The sequence below is a fragment of the Protomyctophum bolini genome, assembly GCF_963924005.1.
Source record: "Protomyctophum bolini genome assembly, chromosome: 8".
NCBI classification, from domain to species: Eukaryota; Metazoa; Chordata; class Actinopteri; order Myctophiformes; family Myctophidae; genus Protomyctophum; species Protomyctophum bolini.
Window position 1 is genome coordinate 9282074 of NC_137869.1, and position 27418 is coordinate 9309491.

The 27418-nt window shown below is 43.8% G+C and overlaps 1 protein-coding gene across 1 annotated transcript; it reads left to right on the top strand.

Annotated features, from left to right (window-relative positions):
• The first annotated feature begins 15006 nt into the window (after window positions 1-15006).
• sox2 (SRY-box transcription factor 2) lies at window positions 15007-17427 on the top strand. The gene has a single exon (XM_080770985.1). It carries the CDS (start codon window positions 15415-15417, stop codon window positions 16393-16395), a length of 981 nt encoding a protein of 326 aa, XP_080627111.1. The 5' UTR covers window positions 15007-15414; the 3' UTR covers window positions 16396-17427.
• The last annotated feature ends 9991 nt before the right edge of the window (window positions 17428-27418 follow it).

Sequence of the window (27418 nt, forward strand, 5' to 3'; positions counted from 1 at the left end):
CTCTCATATACGGTACACAGTTAAGTGATGTTAGCGTGACGTTTATTCTGGGGCGTGACTTTTATTATCTGTCAGCGATCGCTGTGAACCATCAACCAAATGGACTTCCTCAGATCTTACCAGATGTCCGTTAAAGCGATGTTATTTGAACTCTTATTCGGGGGATTGTGATCCTCATTATCCGTCAATCAGATGACAGTTATATTCTATAGAGTGCCACTTTAATATGATGTCAGTTTGGTCATATTAGGTGGCTTTTCCTCAAGCATGTGTGATCAATCAAACGATGTGAGTTGATCATTCTAATCTGTCTCCTTAATGATGCCGTTGATTTTGTCTGTGAAATAACGGATTTATCCATAATAAGAAACACCCAGTTAACTGATAGGGCTTGACTCTTATGAAGTGTCACTTAAAAGATGTAAGCCGGTTTGTAATTAAGTATTTCTCGTGACCAAAAGTGGTGTTGGCTATGATAAACACTGAACAGAATCATATATGACAGGTTGCAGCGGATCTGAGTTGATGTTATAGAGCGCCGAAGTCTGACGTAATTCCCCCCCCCCCCCTTTTTTATTTTTTATTTACCCAGGGAAGTAGCTGAGCACAGGTGCTCATTTTCAGCAACGCCCTGCACATAGAAACACACACACACACACACACACACACACACACACACACACACACACACACTAAAACCTGGGAGCTGACCAGTACAACCACAGTCTTATACTGTTGGCCACTAAGCAGCTCCAGGGGGAGCAGTTGGGGGTTCAGTGCCTTGCTCAAGGGCACTTCAGCGGTGTTGGGTGAGTGATGACAATCACTTCCCCACCCAGATCTTTCCTGCCCGTCTGGGGAATCGAACCGGCAACAAGGGCGCTCCTCTAACCCTTAGGGCCTAAGGCTTAGGCCACCGCTGCCCCCATTGTGAATTCCCATATAATACCAGACAGAGTGGCCTTGTGGTGGTGTCACAGTCTCTCTCTCCCCCTCAGTCATGTGACTCCACCATGGCCACTCCCACATTCATTTCCACCACACTGCAGTCCCACTTACACACCTGTGTCCAACTCCCTCATCAGCCAACCTGTGAACTCTTTGCTAATCAACCTGCTCCCTCTTTGCTAACACTCACTGTCAGTTCATAACCTGTTGTCATTGATGTCCTGCTACCTGTTCCTGTGTTGACTTTGATGTCATTCTCGATGGCCTGATTGCTATACCTGCATCTACCGTGTAAGATCTGCTTATTCTTTATTAAGTACTTAAAATCTACTCTTGTTTGTTATGACTTTGCACTTGGGTTCACTCTCTGTCTGTATCCGTGACATGTGGTTAGAGTGTCCTGCCCTGAAACTGGGAGGTCGGGGTTCGATCCCCGGCCGGGTCATACCAAAGACTGTAAACATGGGACCCAATGCCTCCCTGCTTGGCACTCAGCATCAAAGGGTTGGTTTGGGGGGGTCAAATCTACTAATCAAAGGATTAGTAGATTTGGTCGCGTGGGTGCCGGCAGACTGCTGGGCGAGTGGGGTCAGATCAACATTATGGAACCAATTCTGTTCTGGCCATATATGGAGCATGTCTTGAGTGAACAGAGTTTGATGAGGGCCCAGGTAGAGCCGGGCCTTAATTTTCTGGCCTGTTGAGAACTCACGTGATGTTTCCCCCCCCCCCCACTCCCTGGGGGTGACTAACTAACTAACTGACGGGAAATGTACGTTTTTCATAGTAAATGCAGGCTGCGGTCACAATAAAACCCTGCTCGGCCAGTACAGGATCATCTATTGCATACAGTACAGTAAAGGATCATTGCATATATAGTACAGTACAGGATCATTGCATACAGTACAGTACAGGATCATTGCATACAGTACAGTACATGTAGGATCATCCATTGCATACAGGATTCCTTTCTCTCACCGTTTGGTATCTAGAGAGTGTGCTGTGAGTGGAGGGGGACTGTTATGGTCACATGCTGACGACGATGACCCACTTAATTCCAGCACACTTTGCTAGCCTGGGACGGCTCTCGGGGTAGAAGATGGGTTTAAGCAAATACATTTTGAATTGGTATTTAAGATCAAAGGGCTGCCTGTCTGCCCTCAATACCGTCATACCTGTCTAACTATATACTTCTCCAACGTGAGTGACGGCCACAGACACAATGATCTGGACTGGTACGGTACTGGTGCCTACCAGCTGGGTCAGTGTCTCCCTCTCACCTCATCTTATTGTCCCATACACTATACCTACCAGCTGGGTCAGTGTCCCCCTCACCTCTCATCTTATTGTCCCATACACTATACCTACCAGCTGGGTCAGTGTCCCTCTCACCTCATCTTATTGTCCCATACACTATACCTACCAGCTGGGTCAGTGTCCCCCTCTCACCTCATCTTATTGTCCCATACACTATACCTACCAGCTGGGTCAGTGTCCCTCTCACCTCTCATCTTATTGTCCCATACACTATACCTACCAGCTGGGTCAGTGTCTCTCTCACCTCTCATCTTATTGTCCCATACACTATACCTACCAGCTGGGTCAGTGTCTCTCACCTCATCTTATTGTCCCATACACTATACCTACCAGCTGGGTCAGTGTCTCTCTCACCTCTCATCTTATTGTCCCATACACTATACCTACCAGCTGGGTCAGTGTCTCTCACCTCATCTTATTGTCCCATACACTATACCTACCAGCTGGGTCAGTGTCCCCCTCACCTCTCATCTTATTGTCCCATACACTATACTTCCCAGCTGGGTCAGTGTCCCCCTCACCTCTCATCTTATTGTCCCATACACTATACCTACCAGCTGGGTCAGTGTCCCTCACCTCATCTTATTGTCCCATACACTATACCTACCAGCTGGGTCAGTGTCCCTCTCACCTCTCATCTTATTGTCCCATACACTATACCTACCAGCTGGGTCAGTGTCCCCCTCTCACCTCATCTTATTGTCCCATACACTATACCTACCAGCTGGGTCAGTGTCCCCCTCTCACCTCATCTTATTGTCCCATACACTATACCTACCAGCTGGGTCAGTGTCCCCCTCTCACCTCTCATCTTATTGTCCCATACACTATACCTACCAGCTGGGTCAGTGTCCCTCTCACCTCATCTTATTGTCCCATACACTATACCTACCAGCTGGGTCAGTGTCCCTCTCACCTCATCTTATTGTCCCATACACTATACCTACCAGCTGGGTCAGTGTCCCTCTCACCTCATCTTATTGTCCCATACACTATACCTACCAGCTGGGTCAGTGTCCCTCTCACCTCTCATCTTATTGTCCCATACACTATACCTACCAGCTGGGTCAGTGTCCCTCTCACCTTTTTGTCCCAAATACCTACCAGCTGGGTCAGTGTCCCTCTCACCTTTTTGTCCCAAATACCTACCAGCTGGGTCAGTGTCCCTCTCACCTTTTTGTCCTAAATACCTACCAGCTGGGTCAGTGTCCCTCTCACCTCTCATCTGCTTGTCCAGCTGTACTGGTGGTCTGGTGCCATCACTTTTTGGTTACAACAAAAAGAAGGTTTTTTTGTAGGTTAAAGTAATTTATTAGCCAATCATTTATTAACTTTATTTTATGGTGATCCATGCAGTTCCAATTTTGTCCTCTCATTTCTTTGTGTATAAAGCACTTCCCATTTCACCTGCTACGCTGAGTCCCGTCCTCTTTGATAAAGAGACATGGAGAATTGGATACCTCTGTTACTGAACAGACATACTCTTAGCAATGATTACAGAATATAGTGCTATAATTTAACACTTATTTTAACCAAAGAAAGTTACTCACCCTATACCTTTAAAACCTCTCCACTTAGAACACTGGACCCGAGTTGTCTCTGTCTCTTTGCCATAAATAGCCCATCTAAAAGCTCACAACGTGTACGTTGTGACGTGTTACGACTTACAAGTAGCAAACGGTGGTCTTCTTTCAGCTCAGTGTATTTGTTCTGGTCTGACTGGGAGCCAACGAGACTGGGTGGTGAGACCACATGGTTGAAATAAAAAGAACAGCAACAACAACAACAACAACAACATTATACATTCAAACGACAGCCTTAATATTGTTGAGGGTGCGTTCCAACTGTTACTGGTTCCACCTCAAAATGACAGGTCGGTAGTTGTGCTAATGCATTGTTAATAGAACTATGATAGTGCATATGTCTGTGCACGGGTTTGTGTGCATGTGTTTGGGTTTGTAGTTGTACGTGCGTGCTCGTGCGTGCACACACACACGCGTGCGTGCGTTCCTTTTGTAACCGTGTGTGTGCGCGTGTGACATGATTGACAGCTGGCTGGCCTCGCCTTCTTCAGATGTGACCCTCGTTCTCACTGATTGAGCCTAATTTATACTCGGTGGCACGGCGGCGTCACTCACCCAACGCCACCCTTCATCCCCATTCAGCCCAGCCCTGGGAAGAGGAATAGTAACACGTGTGTGTGCGTGTGCGACCGTGTGTGTGTGTGTGTGTGCGTGTGCATGTGTGTGTGCATGCGTGAGCGTGCGTGCGATGGGGGTTTCTGTGCATGTTTGCATCAACGGGCAGTTGTGTAGCATTAGCATTTTGTGATGATACTATTCTTTGTAAAAGGCCGATTGAGATGCTGCCCGTATCGCTGCTCAGTATGCTGCATGCTGCCGTCACATTCCCCTGGCTCTCTGGGTGGTGTTTCTAATTAAAAAGTGCTCCAGTTATTCTAGTGGGACCTATGGGTACTATATGTATAGTCTGCCTGGGGTTCACACACTATGTGCTCTATAGAGAGGATAAAACCAACCAATGGCATGATCCTCACAGCTCAAACAAACCAGTGGACATGACACCGTCTGTCTGTCTGTCTGTCTGTCTGCACTGTCTGTCTGTCTGTCTGTCTGTCTGTCTGTCTGCACTGTCGGCACTATCTGCACTGTCTATCTTTCACGCTCTCTTTTTCTCTATATCTCTCTCTATCTATCTAACTCACACACACACACACACACACACTAACACACACACACACACACACACACACTAACACACACACACACACACACACACACACACACACACACACACACACGATTGTTTTCATTTGTCAGGCTGCCGCTGTATAGACTAACTTGAGTCCTGTAGTGTCTATATGGTCTGTTAGGACCAGTGTGTATATGTGTATATGCCAGGGACCCCCATAAGAGGAGGTTTTTACAGCTCTAGCAGTGATTCTCAACCCTGTTTAATTTCAAGGACCCCCCCCCCCAGTTTGACATGCATTAGTCTACGGACCCCCATTTAATGGCTTTTCTATTTCTGGGACCCCCAATTTATATTGTGAAATCAATGTCAATGTAACTCTGAGAGTGTTTGTACACTCTCAGAGTTACAGACCCATAAGGGTCCATTTGGTTACAAACTGGGAACTCCATCAAGGACCCCCTGGGGGTCCCCGGACCCCCAGGGGGTCCACTGAGTTATAGGACGGCCATTCCCACAATTTACTTTGAAACATTTGACGTACGGCTCCAGAACTAACCCTGCAGGGGCCTATAGTGCCACGGTTATTTTGGAACTTTGAAATTAATTGGTAAAGAATTTGTTAAATAAATTACATTTCCGGTACATTAGCGATGCGTGTGTTATTGTGGCATTATAGCATCAGGGGGCAGACGGCATGTATCAGTAAATGGTAGATGTTCATTTCACTGGTAGATAGATAGATAGATAGATAGATAGATACTTTATTTGTCCTTTCGGAAATTAGTTTTGTTCCAAGCAGTCATCAGGATACAGAAAACATATACAAACAAACAGATCACACGGTACATAGACAATAAAGAAACGATGCCAACAGAAGGCCACCAGTCATAGTTCCAAGAGGCATCACATCACACTTTATGCACCGAACTGAGACGGTCCTATACTTATGGGAACAAACCATCTTGAGGCCCTCTAGCCTGCAGAGAAGGTACCATGTACCGTCGCCCTGATGGTAACAGATGGTATTGGCTGTGTAACGGGTGTGTGTTGTCCCTAGTAATAGCTTTCCCCTTCCTGAGTACCCAATACTTTACTTTATATGTTTATTTGGACAGGACAATGCATATTAATGGGTGTCACATGGACGTAAATACACCGGGTATAGCACAGTTGCTCATTTTCATCCGCAGTCCTCACAGGAAACACAAAACGGAAAAACAGACAGTCAAACAGTGGAATACATTTACATGACATTACATAGGGAACACAGCATAAAAAAGAAATACACCTAAAATAATCAAATGGTTGCAGCTTTGGTTTTCAAGCAACCATTTTTTTCAGATTGTATTTAAAAGAGGGAAATGTAGCACAGTCCCTTACATGCAGAGGAAGGCCATTCCATGCTACACAACCCTGTACTGAGAGGACATTTTGGCCATGCCAGGAAACAAACCAAAATGTCAATGCACTCTCCACAAAGGATCGATGGAAAAGTGCCATTACATTTTTTTCCTACGTTATACTGTCTCAGTCTGCGCATAAAATGCAGACCTTTCTTATAGATGGAATGAGTGTTGGAATTCCATGTCAGCTTGGAATCCATCGTTGTACCCTTGAGTACTTGGTTGTTCTGGATGTGAAATGACAGACGAGAGTGAGAAAACATCTGATGACTCAAACAGGCACATTCTGAATGCACTTTAAACAGTATAGGCTACAAGGCCATGGTCTTGGGTGAGATGCTCTGGGGACATTGCTTAGAGAAGTGCCAGCGGAATGCTACCGAGGTCAAACAATACATTTCTCAGAGTGGAATGTAGCACAGCCCACCTTTTGTATTGAGAGGGGCGTCTGAAACTGTACGAAACATGTGTTTGATCAACAACCGGTATAGCATTATGGTTTTAAATGACCTCTTAAGAAACGTTCAGCTTATTATCAAAACCCACTTATAGGAACATGTACTCATTTTGATCTCATGTCCTTCCAAGCCATTTGGTCACTAATACAAAATAATCGATGTCGTTCTCTTTTCATGCTTTGTCATCCTAGCTGTCCATGAACTCTGCACAGCTCACGGCCTGCTCTCTATCGCTGTGCTCCGTCAATAAGACAAGGATTGTGGACTGTTGTGTGTTTGAATGTGGGCATCGCATCGGGTGGAATGTTGAGTGCTGAGTCGCTCTCATTCATCGCAACACATTGTGAGTTTCTAGATCTGGCTATATTGCGTCGTACGTACGGCAGAATATTAATGGGACCTTTACATGCTCGGCACATATCTCGCTGTACGAGTGACTCGCTTGTCAGTAAACACACTCTCACCACCTCCCCAGCCTAGTGTACGTTATAGCATTAACCCATTTTGACCTGAGTTCGATTCTACAAATGCCTTCTGAATGCTGACAGTTTTCTGAAAAACCTATGTTTCTAATATATGTCAGTTCTCAAACACCGTCATGTCAAGGACCCCCAAAAATGTATGTAATTGGCCGCCGACCCCCATCTGAAAATATGGGAGCAAAGATTTTACTTAAAAAACGTTCACTCTGAAAGAATATATTCAAAGATTTGCGCCCACATTTTCATGATTTTTCTAAAATAGCAGACCTACAAGCTCGTATAGCGCGGCACTCGGTGCCACGCTATGAGCTTATAGATCTGCTATTTTTCAACAGCTAAAGCATAACAATGTTTAAAACACTTACTGGGCGGGTAACTGGGCGGATAACACAAAATACCCGCCCAGTATGGGTTAATAGGTCTTCAGGTTGTCAGCATGTCACTCGATGCGGGTTCATAATATACTGCATGTATATATTATATTATCATCTGTAGGTTCTGCCCTATGATATGTCTATTATCACGTCCATGTAATAACTGTGTATGTTATATGTCTGGTATCCTGTCTGTGTATGTGTAGGCTCTGCGAGCTCATAGGATCACATCTGTCATGTGTGCACATGTACATTCGTTCATATTTTGAACTGGCATGTGCTGCATATGTTGAGGTTAAGTGTGTGTGTGTGTGTGTGTGTGTGTGTGTGTGTGTGTGTGTGTGTGTGTGTGTGTGTGTGTGTGTGTGTGTGTGTGTGTGTGTGTGTGTGTGTGTGTGTGTGTGTGTGTGTGTGTGTTAGAGAGATAGAGAGAGAGATATAGAGAAAAAGAGAGCGTGAAAGACAGACAGTACAGACGGACAGTGGGTTGGGGTTGGGGGGGTGTCCTCTCCTCTCCTCTCCTCTCCTCTCCTCTCCTCTCCTCTCAAGGTTCAAGGCTCTCCTCTCCTGCCATGTCCTGTCCTGCTCCCCCCTCTCTCTCTCTCTCTCTCTCTCTCCTTTCTTCCCCCTTCCCTTCATCACCTTCCTTTCTGCCATCCACTCTCTTGTCCTCTCTGCTCCTTGTCCCTTCAATCATGTCACCTCTCTCTCTCTCTCTCTCTCTCTCTCTCTCTCTCTCTGTGTGTGTGCGTGCGTGTGTGCGTGTGTGTGTGCGTGTGTGCGTGCGTGATAGACAGGGTGCCTTCACATTGTAACGATCAGTGCCATCCAATATGTTTGGCTTGGGATCATCCCCTGTGTGTTCATTGTGTTTGGTGTGAAGTGCTTTATTGATTAGCTGTGAGTTAATTACAAACGACATCAACCATGCACACACTATGGGTGACTAGTTAATAGTTATATGCACAGCTAGGATCCATCCTATGTTTGCTTGTTCTCTATAACCTTGTTTCTCTTATTATTTTACCACTAAAGCCCACATTTCCAAAATGTTCAAAGGATTTTTTTTATTTTTTTTTGCTTTTACAATCTCAGAAATGGCGTACTGTGACGCATTGTTGAATTATTGAATTGATTTATAATTATAATGACGATTAGTTGAAAATATCTGAACTCTTTTGTCTATATATATAATGACACGCCCAAATTAAGGGAAGCCAGTGTGTGTGTGTGCAGTTCAAATAGTCGGAAAAGAAAAGAACAATGAAAATTGTTGCATTTTTCAAATTCCACAACACAATTTGGATGGTTTTGTCTGTATTCCACGCAATGAAACCGGTCTTAAACCGAGGCATGAAGTCATCTTTACGGACTGTAAAGTCAAAACTATAAACCTTGGGAAAAAATATCTGCAGGACACAGAACAGAGTGGTTATTCATATCAACATGCATGTGATACATTTATTATTATTCTACAAAGTGTTAAAAAGTTTTCAATCAATCATTGTGGTGAATCTTTGAGAGATTCTGTTCTCTACCCCGTTTCAAATCAAAACCCTTTTTTATAAAAGTTGCAAAAGGTATATATATATATATATATAGGCCTAAGAAGAAAAACAATGAAGTAGGCTATTATTATTATTATTATTATTTATGGCCTATATCATGTGTAACCAAACCACATAGTGGATGTATAATATTTCTATATTATAATTTAAAATATGGCTGTCTGGTCTAGGCTACTGTATCTCTGCTGCATCCTTCACATGCAACCTGCACCACCAAGCACTTTTTTTAGAAGCTTTTCTCCTTTTCATATACCGTGTCAGTTTCTCTTTGACATTGCCGTGTACTTTGTGCGAAAAGGGAAAAGGAGCGGAGGGGAAAAAATCTTTATCAAATCCCCATTCTGAGGCTTTCAATAACGCAGGCCATTACCTCACTGGCGCCTTTGTTCGGCCCATACAACAGAGAACAAAATGGTTATTCAGGGGGACGCTTTAGATTTTTATTGTGGGCTTGCTATTCACAAAGAGCACCGTTATTGTATTAAAAAGAACCATCTGTGGCCGAAACAATGGCTTCAAATTATCTGTGAATACCCAGTGAACAAAATATAAAGCTTTTTTCCTCCTCATTATGTCGGCTAAGCTAGGGGGTGGAAGACAGCAGAGAGGAGAGGCATAGACTTTGCTATAACTGACTTTTTGTTGTTCTTAGTTGCATTCTTCTCCTTTTTAAATCGGCCCCCTTTTCAGATTGTGTGTCGCCATAAACGGCTTTTCTTGTTCCAGGGGTAGCGGAGAGGAGAGAGAGCCAGAGCCAGAGCTCCAGCCACACACACGGACAGCGCCTGCACCGCCACGCCGGCCCACAAGCACCGCTTATTGGACTGGAACTCCGCGGACTACCGGCCCGGGGGGTGCGGTGCAGGGGGGGAGCGGAGCGGCTCTCAGTTTAACGCCGGGGACCACGACTCTATTTCGGCTCCACTACGCTTCTCTCTCCGCCGGCCGGGCGAATGAGGAAGATATACGGCGGCTGTTTAAGTCGGACAAATGGAGAGAGAGAGAGAGAGGGAGACAGACAGACCAGAGAGAGAAAACTTGGTTTTATTTCTGCCAATCACGCCGAGAGGAGGACAACTCCTACAACTGGCACGTAAGTTACAGAGTGGGGAAATGTGGGATGGAGATAGAGGAGAGGGCTGAGGTTGCGTGCGCCCGTGCGCGCACGCGTGTGAGCGCGCGCGTGTCTCTGTGTGTGTGTGTGTGTGTGTGTGTGTGTGTGTGTGTGTGTTTGACTTGTGGTGGTGTGATATACAGCATCACATCATGAACTTATATTGCTGTTTGGCTCGTTGATCGGCTTGTATTTTTAAGACCATGCAGAGTATAGCCTATTATAAAAGTAGCCTATAATGCTTATGCTATTTATTTGTAATATTCGATTTTATGCGTCTTCAGCCTCGAAAAACAAAACATAGCTGCGTAAGCTGCCTATATATATAATATATATATGATAATAAACTAATTGAATAAAATATTGCGCAGCAGAAACGGCTTAATTAATTTCGTTTTTTAAAAGACCTATTCTTTATTGGGATATTTGTGTATTTGTATAATATCATATTCAGAAGCCTTATAGCTGCTTCATGAACAAGAAAATATGCAGAAAGAAAAATGCAAACTTCTCAAACTTATAGGCTAAAAAAACGGTATTTACCAACTCATAATTATCCTAAAATAATAATTGTGAAAAAGACTTGCAGTATATTGCCTTGTCCCTATACATATTTATAGAAAACGGTACGTATACAACTAATATTATATACATAATGAATGCAGTGTCTCTTCTCTTAAGAGAAAAGAGAGTAAAGAAAGCAAAGAGATTGACCCTGTTTCCATTTTCTTAGGGTGTCTTCGTTCCCTGGCGCGGCCCCTAGTGGCAAGAAAATAAGTTTATATATCATTTCACCTGAGAGAAATCTCTCTCTCTCTCTCTCTCTCTCTCTCTCTCTCTCTCTCTCTCTCTCTCTCTCTCTCTCTCTCTCTCTCTCTATATATATATATATATATATATATATATATATATATATATATATATATATATATATATAATATTTATCATACCTGCAATTGATATGCTGCTAAAATATATTACGCCAAGGCTGAAACTGATAGTCATAATAAACCGTCTAGATTGGTGTGACAGTAAAAGTAATTAATTGACAGCTGTCAGGTTCGACCAATAAGTGCTCAGCTCAAACACATGCAATTAAGTTTGTATTTTTTAGGGGCTATTATGTCCTTGTTTTCCCCTTCTTTTTTCATTTTAAAAAATAGCCTTTTTGATAGTTTGTGCATGTGGTGAAAAAATAGAAAATTGTAAAAAAAGAAATTGTATTCTGTATGCTAATAGCCTAATGATTGATTGACTGATTGAATTTTGATTGAAATATTTATTAACAGTTTGCAGAATTACAGTACATTTCAAGCACAAACTCAATACAAAGACTGTTAACTGAGTGGACGATCCAATTAAGCATTACACTTACATGTTTACAAGAGGGTCCACCTTGTTCAATTCATCATGATCGTTCCTATAATACTTTCACGCTATAGTTTGTGGTTTATAGAAGGGCTGCATGCGGTGCTGCGGGTTTCCCGTGTGCATGTGTGTGTGGGGGAGTGTTTTTGTGCAGTTTCTGTGCCGTTTCTGTGGTACACAAACCAACCTGGTCTTACAAGTGGTCCGGCTGTGCCGCCCTGTTAGTTTCTCCTTTGGTTTTTGTCAAACAACGCCTTTAATTCCGACTCATTGTGAATGCAGGGCCACTTCAGTGTTGCCATGTCGGGCTTATTATAAGCGACTTTGGGGGGCTTCTGTTTTAGCAGCTTGTAAAAAATTTTTGGGGTTGCGGTTTCTTGGTGCAGCGCTTGTTTCTAAAGTGTATGGTTGCTTAAGTTAACCCCCATTTTCTTCCAATTAGTTTAAAGTATTATTTAAACCAGCTGGTTCTCAATGGTTTACAAAACATTGAATAAAGTAATTAATGAAGTTTTCAATCAAATAGCAGTATAGGGAGCCCCGTACCAGATTTGTGTTCTTGGAATGTTTAAAGAATATTTCAAATATTCCACACGTTTTTATTGTATCTATACAAGCTCATAAAACAACGCGTGGCATGCATCATTGTAGATCTGCTATATGAAGTGCTCGTGTGGCCTATGGCTATATATATTAGTTTGTAACTCATGCTTCTAAAAAGTGCTATATAAATAAAGGTATTATTATAGTTGCATCTCATGCAGGGGCTTGTTTTCCTATATATAGACCTGCTTGTTTCTCTCACACTATCTGGCAACAGCGGGCCCATTCGGCGCTATAGCCGGGCCCTTCATTCAGAGTCGCAGGGTCCCCGCTGTCCCTTTATTATAATAAGCAGATTAGAGGTAGCGGGGAACACACTCAAATGCAGATAGCTGCCGAGCGGGGCTGCTATTTCAACCTTGCATTATAATGGGCCAAAGCTGCATGTGTCGCCTCTCTCTCAGCCTATTAAACCCGCAAGATGAATCTTATGTAAGGTTGAATGGCACACAAGGCCGCCTGTATTCATTATCTAAATGACCAAAACAAAATAAAGGGGCTTAATACGTTCAGATTCAATTAGGTGTGATTTTTCCCAGGTGCTATTTGATCTCGTTAATTATTCGACTATATAGCTCGCGGATTTAGATTGGCAGATATATATGTTCTCACTCTGTTGTGCAAGTGTATAAAGTTGAAGGCTATAATAATGTCCTCTTTTATTTCTCTATGTGCATATTGTCCTCTTGGTTTGGCAGTCGTGATATAGTGCAGATGATATAGGATGTCATCATTTATTTGCAATGTTGGCAACATGTCATTGTTTTAGCGCGCGCGTGCATGTTCCTTGTTGCTATACTTGCTAATAACACACGGCCACCGCCACGACCTGTTCTGTTTCTGTTACTTGTAATTTTCTTTCTATCTAAAATTTAGATAGAAAGAAACATTCTCATTTAGATTCTAAATGTTGGACCACTATATAGCCTATACTAATCAAGAATGTGCATGCACTTGTCTCTTAATAGTAGGCTATTGAGGGCTGTATAGTCGTAGAATGTATGAGGGCTGGGAATCTAGTAGACGCAAGACACTGAAATAAAGACAATCACTTAATTAAAGCACTACCTCTCAACACGGATTGGACCTAATAAAAAGCAAGATGCGGTGAATGAAAGTTCACCTAATTCCTTCCTTCAAGAGGCTCCTATCGCTGCTACGCTCACTGTCGCCAGTAGACGGCGCTGACGTCACGCAGCAAGCCTCCCTCCTGTCCTCATTCAATGAAGTGATCCTTTGGCGTCAACACTTCGTGGTTGTCCACACACACACGCACGCGCGCACCCCCCCCCCCCACACACACACACACACGCGCGCACACACACACGCACACACACACACACACACACACACACAAACTTTTCTAGAATTGATGTTGTTTTTTAAATATCTCTTCTGCATGTCTTATTTGGTTGTGCAAATAATGTTCTGCGTTTTCTGAAAATAATTTCGATCAGGTGTTGGCAATTGTTCTTTCTTTCTTTTGCAGTTTCTGGCACTTCGAAGTTATTGCGTATAGCCTTTTTTGTGATTTTATTTCTGACTATGGTTCCCATATAGCCTATAGATTATTTTAATCAAAAATAGTTTAAACTTTTCCCCCATAATGTGACTGTGTGGCCCTGCATGGTTTCCTATGGGTCTCGGGTCTGGGGTACAAAGCCGTAGCACCAACAACAACAGCGGAGTGGAAGTGGAGTGGAGTTGGGCCTTTGTGCGGCCCAATGTAGCGACAACATCCCAAACAAAACCACTTATTTGTGATGAGTAGAGCCCGTCTCCCTTCTGTGTGTTGGCATTCAACTTCACTGCCATTGAAGCTCATCCGTCTGATTCCGAACAAAAGACTGAGGAAACATCTTGGATTACCTTTCCTCTTTTCAACGCTCAGACCAAGCCTCAGTCATCAGTGTGCTTTTGATAACAACGTTTCTGTGCCGTTATTGGGGCTGAATATAGCAGGGAATTAGTGAATTGTGATTAAATCAACAGCCAAATATTTTAGCTATATACAGCCTTCCCACTCAAGTTAGTTATAGCAATAATCTTCAGCATTTTATTATCTCAAAAAGCGTTCATTATCACATCAGCCATATTTATTTAAATGCTTTTGTTGATAAAATCTCACAACATTTGTAGGTTAGGGGGGGGGGGAATCCACAACAAAGTATATAGCCTACAATTACATTGCATGTATTGTTGACAAACTTATGAAGATTTCAGTTATTATTATTATTACTAATAATAATATACGTATTGCTAGGAAACTCTTTGCCATTTTTAAACAGAATTACAACAAAGTTTGCAATGTGCATTTTCCACACTTACCAAACAATATCTATACACTTTATTCTCATACAGCAGCGCATGCCTTTGTATCAAATCGCCCTCGACATTAGTCTGGATATATGTTTTTATAATATTCCTAGAGAAATATTCCCATATAAGCTTGGAGATGGTAAATAGTGTGTATACTTGCATGGGCTCATATCGACAGCCTGAGTGTGATGGTGCTGCTGTTTGCTCAAACCCCGCCCTTTATGCTAAATAAATGCCTCCCATTGCCGTGTCAGGGGAGCAGGGCGCCTGTGATTGGCCAGGTCGAAGCCATATTATTCACTGACAGCCCCATCACATGAATGGTTGTCTATTAACTTGTTCAAAAACTATCTGGAGTTGTCAAGGCTCCGGCGAAGAGGGGGAAAAGTAGTTTGTTGATTCTTTTTCGGAGAAGCGACAGGAGAAGTTTTGTGGACACAACATTGCAGGAACCTATTGGGAGTCTCTCTCTCTCTCACACACACACGCACACACATACACACACTCACACACACACTCACGCTCACACACACTAAAGGGAGCGAGAGTGAGAGTGTGTGGGGGGACACACACCACGGTTTGGTGATTGTTGTTGTTTTTTGTGTGCGGTGAAAAGTTCCTGAGTAATCGACAGGTAACTTTAGCAGCGGCAGCAGCCTCTGTGCCACTACTTCATACCTCTGGCTTTTGGAGTTTTCTCTGCATTTTTCGCTCTGTTTTGGAGTTCCACCTCAACCGCTCCTGAATGATGTATAACATGATGGAGACCGAACTGAAACCCGCTCCCCAGACCAACACGGGGGGCCCGGGCAACACGAACACGTCCGGCACGGGCACCAACCAGAAAAACAGCCCGGACCGGGTCAAGAGACCCATGAACGCTTTCATGGTCTGGTCCCGGGGCCAGAGGAGAAAGATGGCGCAAGAAAACCCCAAAATGCACAACTCTGAGATTAGCAAGAGGCTGGGCGCCGAGTGGAAACTTTTGTCGGAGAGCGAGAAGAGACCGTTCATCGACGAAGCCAAGAGACTGCGGGCCCTGCACATGAAGGAGCACCCGGATTACAAATACCGTCCCCGGAGGAAAACCAAGACCCTGATGAAGAAGGACAAGTACACGCTGCCCGGCGGGCTCCTGGCCCCGGGGGGCAACGGCATGGGCGGCGGGTCGCTCGGGGTGGGCGGTGGACTCGGCGGCGGCGTCAACCAGCGCATGGACAGCTACGCGGCGCACATGAACGGCTGGACCAACGGCGGCTACGGCATGATGCAGGAGCAGCTGAGCTACCAGCACCCGGGCCTCAACGCGCACAACCCGGGCCAGATGCAGTCCATGCACCGCTACGACATGTCGGCGCTGCAGTACAACACCATGGCCAGCTCGCAGAGCTACATGAACGGCTCGCCGACCTACTCCATGTCCTACTCCGGGCAGAGCACGCCGGGGGGCATGACCACGCTGGGCTCCATGGGGCCCGGCGGCGCCTCGGTGGTCAAGTCCGAGTCCAGCTCCTCGAGCCCGCCCGTGGTCACGTCGTCGTCGCATCGCGGCGGCGCCCCGCCGGGCTGCCAGAGCGGCGACCTCCGGGACATGATCAGCATGTACCTGCCCGGGGCGGAGGTAAGCGAGCAGACTGCCCAGACCAGGCTACACATGGCCGGGCATTACCAGAGCGCCGTGCCCGGCACGACGATCAACGGCACGATGCCACTAACACACATGTAATAATAATTAATTAATAATAATAATTAAAAAAAGAAAAGACAGACTACAGAAAGAGAAAACAAAACAAAAATAAAGATGAACTTTTATAAGAGAAACTGTGGACTACTACTTTGGACTATTTTTGTACAGAAAAAAAAACACACACATCGGGGTGGGAAAAGTTGTATAGACCTCTCAAGGAAAAGAAATCTCGACTCTTTTTTCTTTTCTTTTTCTTCTTCTTTTATTATTCTAAAGAACCGTTCCAAGAGGACGTTTCCCCTTTCCAGTGGTGTATGAGTTTGGAAGAGTATAGAAAGTGGGAGTCGCAATCAAATGTTTTATTATCGCAATCACCTTTTGTACAGTATTTATCAAAGAAGCATAACAATCAGATTAAATGGTTTGTTACGCTACAAGAGGTTACTTTTTTTTCTTTCAAAAAAAATAAATAAAACGCCATTTCAGCAGGGGAAAAAAAGATAATATAATTGGATTTATATAGGAGCGATCAGTTATGCTTCTTTTTAACGGCAGACATTTGAGAGAAATGGGCCAGATTGCCGATACCGGTACACCTGTTTTTCCTTTTAAAAATCAAGTATAGCCTATACTAAAACGTTTTAATTTCGTTTAAAAAATAAAACCACAGCATAAAAGGACACAAACGACAAAACGTTATTTCTCTCACAGCTTAAAAAACCCCCAACAAAAACAAAACATATAGGTTGTTAATTTATATCTCCGTCTCCCACTTTTCATCTGTTTAGGTATGAAGCTTGTTGCTTTTTATTTTCTAATGAGTTGTACATTTTCTGTATATTTACTGTGATATTTTAAGTTTTTATTTCGAATTTTCATTCCCGTAGTTGTATTTTAAAAATGTGTGGCCTGTACGCAGAAGCCAACCGCTCCATGTACATATATATACCGGAAACTAATACCATCCTTATAACAGTTACAATTTCAACTGAGCTTTTTATTTTTTGGTTTATTTTATTTTCTCCCTTTTTCTCCCCCCCAATATGCAGTTTGAAATGAATAAATTTTGGAAATTTGGATACTTGAAATTGTATGAGTTTGATTTTATTTCTCGTTTCTCGTCGATTTTTATTAACGTGCAGATTGTCATATATACCATGTTAAATTATCACGTATAGCTCATGCTTAAATGTTCTTTGATATTATTTTATAGGACATATATAGGCTTTCCAAACGTATGAATAGGCTGTCACAGACACAATAGGCCTACAAAACAACCTTTTGATGGACAGGGTGGGAAAAAAACCACATTATAATATATTAATATATGCCGTTTAAGATCATTTATAACAACCTACTTTCTAATATTAACCAGACGGAATTCAAAGACACAACAAAAAATATATAGCCACGTGTTTCTGCATGGTTTCATGGTCTGTTTTTAAATCTCTCCCCGCTGCACACTGGTGTCACGGTGTGTATATACAATTTATTTTATGCTGAAATGCTAAACCAAGACTTTATAACACTCAAGTTAACCACATGTTTATTTTCTATAGTGCAACACCACACCAGGTTTGCCTGCCTGTGGAGGCCTTTGGACGGTCCCTGCTTACATGTCACACCGCAGTGAGTGAGTGTTGCCTGTTGCCTTTGAGAAGTATAGCCTCAACAAGGGAAGACTCTTCCGCCAAAATGTCGAAGAATCTAAAAAAAGAAAAGGTAGACATGTCCTTTTTCATCACACCAAATCAAATGACACATGCATCGGCCAGCTGTGCAAATATATGGCTTCATATGCATTTATTAATAAATTAATATGATGTATTGTGTGTAAACAGTTTGTCATGCATGGGCCAAAGGCCTTATGAACACACATATATATCTATATGATGAACACTTCTGAATGTGATGCCAAAACATTATTTATGGTGATTAGTGACTGAGTGGCTCCAATTTGTATATTATTAATAATTTAGGGCTTTTTTGTATTTTCCACAAAAGTGCATTTAGCAGAAGCCTGTGAGATGTTTTCAATAGTTTTTCCCCCTCCCACGGGCCTCTCGGGGGGGGGTGTATATATTATATGCCTGTATGGCATCATGGCCGTGCACTTCACTCGAGTCGCGGTGCGGATATCTCGAGCTGATGATTTGATTCCGTTTGTCATCCTCACTGTGTTATCAAATCACCGGAGCTGCCTGGCTTATCATTCTAAATGTTCAATTAGGCCCAAATTGAACGTGAGGGCTCCCAGTGAAAGGAGCCAGGGGAGCGGGACCGACCGCCGATGATTTTCTCCCGCGATTAAATAGCTTCATATAAGTCCTCAAGTGTAGCAGTTTAATTTAATGTTTAATCAAACCGGGCCCTGCTGTTTCCCGTTAACCTCCGTTCTCACGGTTCACGCTCTCCGATGGCTGTTCGGTGGTGAACACTTGCCCCTCCTTTCTTTTTCTCCTCTCTCTCTCTCTCTCTCTCTCGCTCTCTCTCTGTGTCTCTGTCTCTTTACATGACACCGGGTTCCAAAATGCTTCCCAAGCGTCTCTCTTCTCTCTCGCCATGGCTGCTTTCTTCCCGTATATATATAGGCCTATAATCATGATGAGCTGCTCACGCAAACTCGATCGCATTGAATTTTAACTAACTAACGTTTTTTTTTAATCTTAGGGGACACCAGGGGAACTGTGTGTGGGTGTGTGTGTGTGTGTGTGTGTGTGTGTGTGTGTGTGTGTGTGTGTGTGTGCGCGCGTGTGCGAGAGAGAGAGAGAGAGAGAGAGTAGATTAGGGCCCGTGTCTCTCTGGCTGCATGGGAGCCGAGAGGGAAAGCGTCTGTTACGGCCCGGGGTCCCAGGGGAGCGCCGCTCACATTAACCGCCAGATGAATATTTGAAGAGGTTGTCTCTCTCTTCCCTCTCTGCATTAACCCCCGACAAAAACCCGCTGCCTCCCTCGACTCGACTCCCATGAGCCGGACTGGACCTCCGAGGGGTCAAGGGATCGTTGCCTGCCCCGTTAATTATTGATACAAGTGGCTGAATTGGTTGTAATAGCATGGGGAGCATCACCGGTGATAAACTGCTTGTTTTGGAAAGGTCGGAGGTGTGTGCTTATTAAATTCCCCTCTTCGTTTTCTCTCTCCCTCCTCCATGAACACCGGGGCGTGCGTGTTATTAAAGGGAAGGCCCCGAGGCCTCTCATGGACAAATCAGTTTTTTCTCCCCATGCATGCAGGCTGCAGTGCTGGGGCTTTGATGTGATGAAATGCTATTTTCCGCGGATGCAGCCAAAATGCTCCTGAAAAGATCTGCATTTGTTAGTATATTTTACATCTAACATTATAAATGGTATATAGGCTACATACATGATACAGCAGGTATACGATTTGACGTCGTACACTGCATGGTATAGGTATTGTATATATAGGCCGAAACTGCTCTGGAAAATGGAATTGAAAATCAGTGCGAACTCATTAAATATAGCCGAGCCTTTGAACAGGTTTAATGGTTTTTTTCTTCACACAAAATGTTTGCTTTATTGGGAGTCGGACTCGGGACAGGCCCAACAACAAATGTTGTCTGTATAAAACAAAAGCTTTTCTTCATCCTTGTCGAGGAGGCTATACACTATAGCTAAATACGTGGGCTCGATATCAATGTTTTCTGCATGCTCGATCAGCCGCGGCGCTTCCAGACTATAGGAAATTACCAGTGAATTTTAAACTCAGCTTTGTGCTTCTCATAATGTGATTTAATCTCAAAGGAGCTTTGAGCTCAATGGCGCGCCTGTTCAAACATTAAATAAAGGCGCTGCCCGGTTAGCCTTGAGTGTTGCCGGTGATACAGGGAATCAAAGCCAAACAGAGCCTGTCTAAATTGTCAGCCCTTATGGCAGTGATATCAGAGGCAAGTTCTTCAAGCAGCAACCTGGATACCGCCGCGTAGTACTGTAGGCTATATAGCAGCCATGGTGGGGACTATGTGGGGACGGGGAGGCGCAACCTTTTAGAGTCCCCTGCGTGCTGTGGCGTCTTTGGTTTATATCTATTGACTTTCTAACATTTTAGGTGACAAGGGGTTATATAAAACGGCGACAAAGCTGTGTCGTTATTATGTATATATAGGAGAGTGATCCTCGCTCGCACCCACCCATCAACCCACCCATCCATCCATCCATGACCCCCATCCATCCACCCCTCCATCCCTGCATCCACCCACTTCCTCCGCTGATCTCGTGCAGCCTCGCTGCTGTTCAATGCTCGAGGATATTTGAGTTCAACAGGTGGTAAGCGCGCGCCTCTGCTTTTTTGTGCGGGCTCCTAAAAAAAAACAGCTTCTCCAGATGTTATCTATGATTGCGTGCGTGTGTCTGTGTGTGTCCGCGCGCGTATATTTAGCTTATAAACACTATACGATATATTAGGCTTTCATGCATGGCTCTCTCTCTCTATATATATACGCTTTAAAAAAAAAAGAAGAAAAAAAAAAATATAGCAGCTATTTTGACTATACTTTTTTGTTGTGATGAAGTATAGGGCATTACTTTACTAAAACAACCACAACTTTTGACATTTGAAACCGGAGAGCCTTTGCTGGTTTCTGCCCGAGAGCAGAACAAAATGTTTTGCATGCAATCTTTATATTGAAACGGGACTGTCTCTGGGCCTATAGCTGGGGAAACACGCTTTGTTCAAACGCTTTCCAATTATTTTGTGACTTTAGTCCTAGAGTTGTGAAACGTATACGTATAAAGCAGCAGTCTTTTACACCGACACTGATTGTGTGTCAGAACTAGCCTATATATCTGACTCCAAATCCCATGTTTGTTGTTGAGACAATAAAGCTTTTAATAAATTGGGTCAAATGGCCCCCACCCCACCCCATCGCGCGCGCGCGCACACACACACACACACACACACACACACACACACACACACACACACACACACACACACCGGGGTATAGAGGCCTATAATCCACTAGAGCCACTTTCTGTTTTCACCACGTTGCGGATAGCTTAAGCCTCATAGTGTGTGTATAGCCTCGGTAAATATGTATCTTCTCCCTGAATTGTTTTTTATTTTCGGAACATTTAAAAAATAAAATAAATAAATCAATAAAAGAAAAGAAACACTAACACATGTTGAAGTATATATAAGGCACTAACGCGATGTATATTGTTAAAGTTTTGTTGTTCAAATTGTTTGTTTTGCGACACAGAACAGTATATGGAGCTGTGTATGTGTGTGTGTGTGTGTGTGTGTGTGTGTGTGTGCGCGCGCGCGCGTGTGCGCGCGCGTGGAAAAGACAGAGGGACTGAGTCATGGACACAAAGTCTGACTGACTGAAGAGAAAGTTAGAATACAAAAATCTGCCAGAGCACAGTCCTCGTGTGTGTGTGTGTGTGTGTGTGTGTGTGTGTGTGCGCGCGCGCGCGCGCGTTTGTGGGGACTGAATGGCAGCCAGTAGCCTGCTGATAGCGCAGGTGCATGGAAGGGAAGCAGAGGGGTGGGGGTGGTGGGGGGGTCTGCACTCTGCTCTCTCTCTCTCTCTCTCTCTCTCTCTCTCTCACCATTGAATAGGACCACACACTGTCACAGAGCAGCATGCCATCAGCCTCGCGCTGCACTCGGCCTGCATTCTCAGAGAGGCTCGAGGCCCTCCGCGAGAGAGAGAGAGAGAGAGAGAGAGAGAGCGAGAGAGAGAGAGAGAGAGAGAGAGAGCCAACCAGCGCTCCCCCGGTGGCGCGAGCTCCGTTTATCATTACTGCTCATTGATGCTGACAGCTTTATAGAGCTGCATCATTAAAGGAATGCATGTTCTGCACTGGACTGGATCTGTGGTTCTGCCAATAACCGCTTGAACAACAACAACCCCACATATATAAGGCCTCCCAATTCGATATAGGTTCGGTTTTAATATACCCAATACGTATAAATCCGGCACATAATGTGGTATCATGACTATAAAATCAAAATGTCTATATTTTAACTTTTTTTATTTATATATAGACTTGCTTTTCATCATACACTCAATTGGTATTCATATATACAAGCTCGCAACGCATTGTGTGAGCTTATATACCTTACCGACCGACCGTATATATCGAGGCTATGATGTTCACCGACCCCATATGCATGCCGTCAGAATATGAATGAATGCATGGGGTTCAAGTGGTTAACATAAACTCTCTCATGTATGTATGGGCGCATCAATGACCCAGGGCTCATGTTTGCGCCGTGCATTGGGGCTGGCTGTGTAACAGATACGGCTGTGGTCCCTGGTCTAATTGTATGGGTAGTGATGGCTCTGAGTTTTCACCCGGCCTATGCTCATTACGTATTCGGCGTCTTGGAGAGAGATTATAGGGCCCCGGCCGGGGAGAAAGTGGGAGGGATGGAGAGAGAGAGAGAGAGAGAGAGCACACAAACAACAATGAGGTCTGTCTGCTGTACAGTGTATAGTGCTGCATGATGATGATGATGCAGGAAGGAAAGCCCTTCTTTTTGGCCCTGCGTTAACATTGTGATGTGGCAGCCCGCCGTGGGACGCAGAATGGCTGCGCTGATAAAAAACACAACGGAGGCCAACCATGACTCACCGTTTGACTGACTGACTGACTGAACACCATGCAGCGCTGCTGCTGCTGCTGCTGTTAGCAAGACTAAAGTGTCTCCATCGGTTTTCCGAAAAACGCGGCCGGTGTATAAAGGTGGTTGCACACTGCATGGGCGCGTTTTTCGGAAAACCGATGGAGAAGCGCCTACTAAAAATCCGAAAAACGCGCTCTGTGTGCACAGGGACCTTTACTAGTGAGTTGCTATGCCCCCCCCCCCACCCGCCCGATTCAAGTGGTTTTTTTTTCCCTTTCTTTCTTCGGAGTTTTCTCTCATTTGTGTCCGTCCCGAGTCAACAGTGCAGTTTACTTAATTGTATACCGCCCAGTGTAGCTACAAATCAAATGTAACCACATCGCATAATGTCCATTTCGTTACATTTGTAGTGTAACCAAATGTAACAAAAGTGTCAATTTCGTTACATTTGCATACGCTTATAAGGAAAACAATCAGCATATAGGCAGCCTATTTAATTAGACTGTTTTAACACATATTAAGATATGCCTCCACATTTTGTGCGTCAATTTGTTAACATGCGCAATATATAGCCTATATTTAGGTTAGATTCTTCACTTGTATTTATAGGCCTATAGCATGGGACGAACTATAAGCTTGCATTGGTTATCACATGCCGTTTGTGGGAAGCATGTCCCATCTACGTAGAAATTGGAGTGTTACAATGTAAGCACATTGTCTCAACTAATTAGAGTTAATATAGCCATAATGGCATTATAACAGCGGGCTAATTGGCCCTTTTTCCTCCCCAACAATGCTGCTAGATCAGCATCTCTTTATTTTTTAATAACGTCAAACGCTTGGCTGGCTGTGCAGGACTGGCTGTTGTTGGGCTTGGGGAGGAAACAATCGCTCGTCCAATTTGGCAAATTCGTTCACAAGTTGGGCCTTATAGTCTACCGGTATGGTGAGTCCCAATTACCCCCGTGTCGGCTGTCAATCGAATGTAAACCTAAGGAATATGGTCTATTAACAACGAGTTTGACTAGAAACGAAGAATTGCAAACGAACTTGAACGGGCTTCGTCGATGAAAATGTTTATTTATTGATATTTCCCTGGCATATTATTGGCATATTATAGGCCTATTGTCTGCAAGACAATAGGCCTATGCCAATAACCACTTTCAAGCTGCACATGGCGTCAAATTTGGCGCTCATTGTTATATTCTTTTTTTTCTCTCTCTCAACAAAATTGGTCTATTATTATTATTATTATTATTATTAATTTATAATGTATATTTACATATGAGCGAAAAGTTTGTTTAACTTTTGTATATTGGGTATTTTTTGCTATTGCTCCAGGCCCAGTAGTCTCAGACCGCCTGTTGACTCCTCCGTCAACTTCAAAGGAAAAGAGAGCCGCTGTTTTTCCTTAATTGTTTTGTCGATGAGTTTTCAGATTGAGCAACAAGTGCCAACTCCGGTATAGCCCCGGCACATTAGATCCCATAGCCCAGGGACAACCAATGATTGATCCCATAGCCCAGGGACAACCAATGATTGCTGATAGCCTGCAGCCTGATTTTATCAAGGGCCTAGTTTGATATGATGAAGAGGCTTGTTATACAATAGGCTATACTAACAGGTCTCCTTCTATAGCCTATATATTTAGACCTGAAAAATGGCTTCTAAATCCTAATAGTTTTCTGAAAAACGTCTGTTTCTATGTCAGTGTATGGTGCTCAACCTGTTTCATGTCAAGGACCAGAATTTTCTGTATTTGGCCGCGGACCCCCATCTGAAAATGTGTTGTTCCAGGGACACCCCCCCCCCCCCCCAGAGGCAAAGATTTGAGTTAAAAACGAACGCTAAATTACCAAAAGGGGTTCCCGCACAGAATGGGCTATAGGTTAGACACTGCGCCGTGACACTTTCACGGGAGCCAAATCTCGCACCGGAAGTTACATGAATACAAAGCAGTCAATGGAGCACCGGAAGTTACATGAATACAAAGCAGTCAATGGAGCAAGCTGGACCAGCTCATAACACATATTATTTATGAACCATTGAGACTATTATGTGTCATATAACCGGTTCAGGCAAATGAAATAAGACATATCACAGTTTATGTTCTAATCACTTGCTTTTCGATGTGCACAGAGTGCACAGTACATCATTTTATTTGAGGATTTAAGGTATATCGTTTCTGTTCCGCGGGTATCGCAAGATTTGGCTGCCAGACAGGAAACGGTGGACAGTCTCGCGATACTTGGCACGTTCATGGATGGAGGGATGGAGGGATGGAGGGATGGATGGATGGATGGATGGATGGATGGAGGGAGGGAGGGATGGATGGATGGATGGATGGATGGAGGGATGGAGGGAGGGATGGATGGATGGAGGGATGGAGGGATGGAGGGAGGGAGGGAGGGAGGGAGGGAGGGAGGGATGGATGGATGGATGGATGGATGGAGGGATGGTTGGATGGAGGGAGGGATGGAATTTCTGGTTTTAGGCCGATGCTATTCGAGATGTTTTCGTCTATGTTGCCCTTCAATTCTAATGCTCTATTCTGCCCTAAACTAGAAAAAGAAGTTCACCATCATAACCTTTAACTTTGGGCTTATCAGGAAAAAGAATCCACTTATACACTTACAGTTACAGTATTATGTTTTATTTGTATTTATTTATGTTGCTATTCATAAGTCCTGATTTATTTCTGTGAGTCTACAGGTGTTTTCCATCTGACGGTTTAAGTCGGGACGGTGAATGTTTTAAGCATTATGTTATACTTTTTCTATTGGAAAAATAGCAGATCTACAAGCTCATAGCGTGGTGAAAATGCGGCGCAAACCTTTGAATATAATGTATTCAAATATTTGCTTCTGGGGGGGGACGGACGGACGACACAACATGTTTTCAGATGGGGGTCGGCAGCCAATTACATATATAGTTTTTGGGGTCCTTGACATGAAATAGTTTGAGAACGACTGACAGAAACACAGGGTTTTCTGACCAGTGTCAGGATCTAGGAGACATTTTTATAGAATCTGTTCTCAGGTTATAATTGGGTTTTTATAGAAAGTGTATTATTAGTGTATACGTGGGAGGAGTGACGGAGCAGCACTAAAATAAAAGCACGTTTGTCACCAATAGAGAAGAGACTGTTGAGTTGATGGGACTGATTCATCATTAACAAGCCTCCAGACACAGGAACCCCCCTCTTCTCTTCTCTGCTCTTCCACTCTCATTTCCCAGCATAGACACTAACCTCTTTCACTCTGTCATCAGACAAACTCTCTCTCTCTCTCTCTCTCTCTCTCTCTCTCTCTCTCTCTCTCTCTCTCTCTCTCTCTCCGTGTCTCTCTCTCTCTCTAAACTCCACACAACAGCCCAGTCCATTGTTCTCCCCCCAACCCCTCCCCCTCCCTGGCCCCCGACCCTACTGTTGACCAACAGCTCCGCTCACACATTAAAACGGTGGGAGTCCTATTTTTACAATATTATCATGCATTCACACACGCACGCACACACACACACCCACACACACGCACGTATACACGCACACATACATTAGCACAAACTGTTGAGAAGAAGAGGCACACTCGATGGAATGTGTCCCCTTTTCCTTTGTCTTTTCAGAATCACAAGAACATGGATAAATATAGCATGGCAAGTGCACAAAGAAAAATCATACATATATATACACAGTATACTGTATATGGTGCAGAGTTTAGGATGTTTTGCACCCTGTTGGACAGTGTGATCATGCGTTGTAATGAAATGGTGAGTTTAGGATGTTTTGCACCCTGTTGGACAGTGTGATCATGCGTTGTAATGAAATGGTGAGTTTAGGATGTTTTGCACCCTGTTGGACAGTGTGATCATGCGTTGTAATGAAATGGTGAGTTTAGGATGTTTTGCACCCTGTTGGACAGTGTGACCATGCGTTGTAATGAAATGGTGAGTTTAGGATGTTTTGCACCCTGTTGGACAGTGTGATCATGCGTTGTAATGAAATGGTGAGTTTAGGATGTTTTGCACCCTGTTGGACAGTGTGATCATGCGTTGTAATGAAATGGTGAGTTTAGGATGTTTTGCACCCTGTTGGACAGTGTGATCATGCGTTGTAATGAAATGGTGAGTTTAGGATGTTTTGCACCCTGTTGGACAGTGTGATCATGCGTTGTGATGAAATGGTGAGTTTAGGATGTTTTGCACCCTGTTGGACAGTGTGATCATGCGTTGTAATGAAATGGTGAGTTTAGGATGTTTTGCACCCTGTTGGACAGTGTGATCATGCGTTGTAATGAAATGGTGAGTGTAGGATGTTTTGCACCCTGTTGGACAGTGTGATCATGCGTTGTAATGAAATGGTGAGTGTAGGATGTTTTGCACCCTGTTGGACAGTGTGACCATGCGTTGTAATGAAATGGTGAGTTTAGGATGTTTTGCACCCTGTTGGACAGTGATCATGCGTTGTAATGAAAT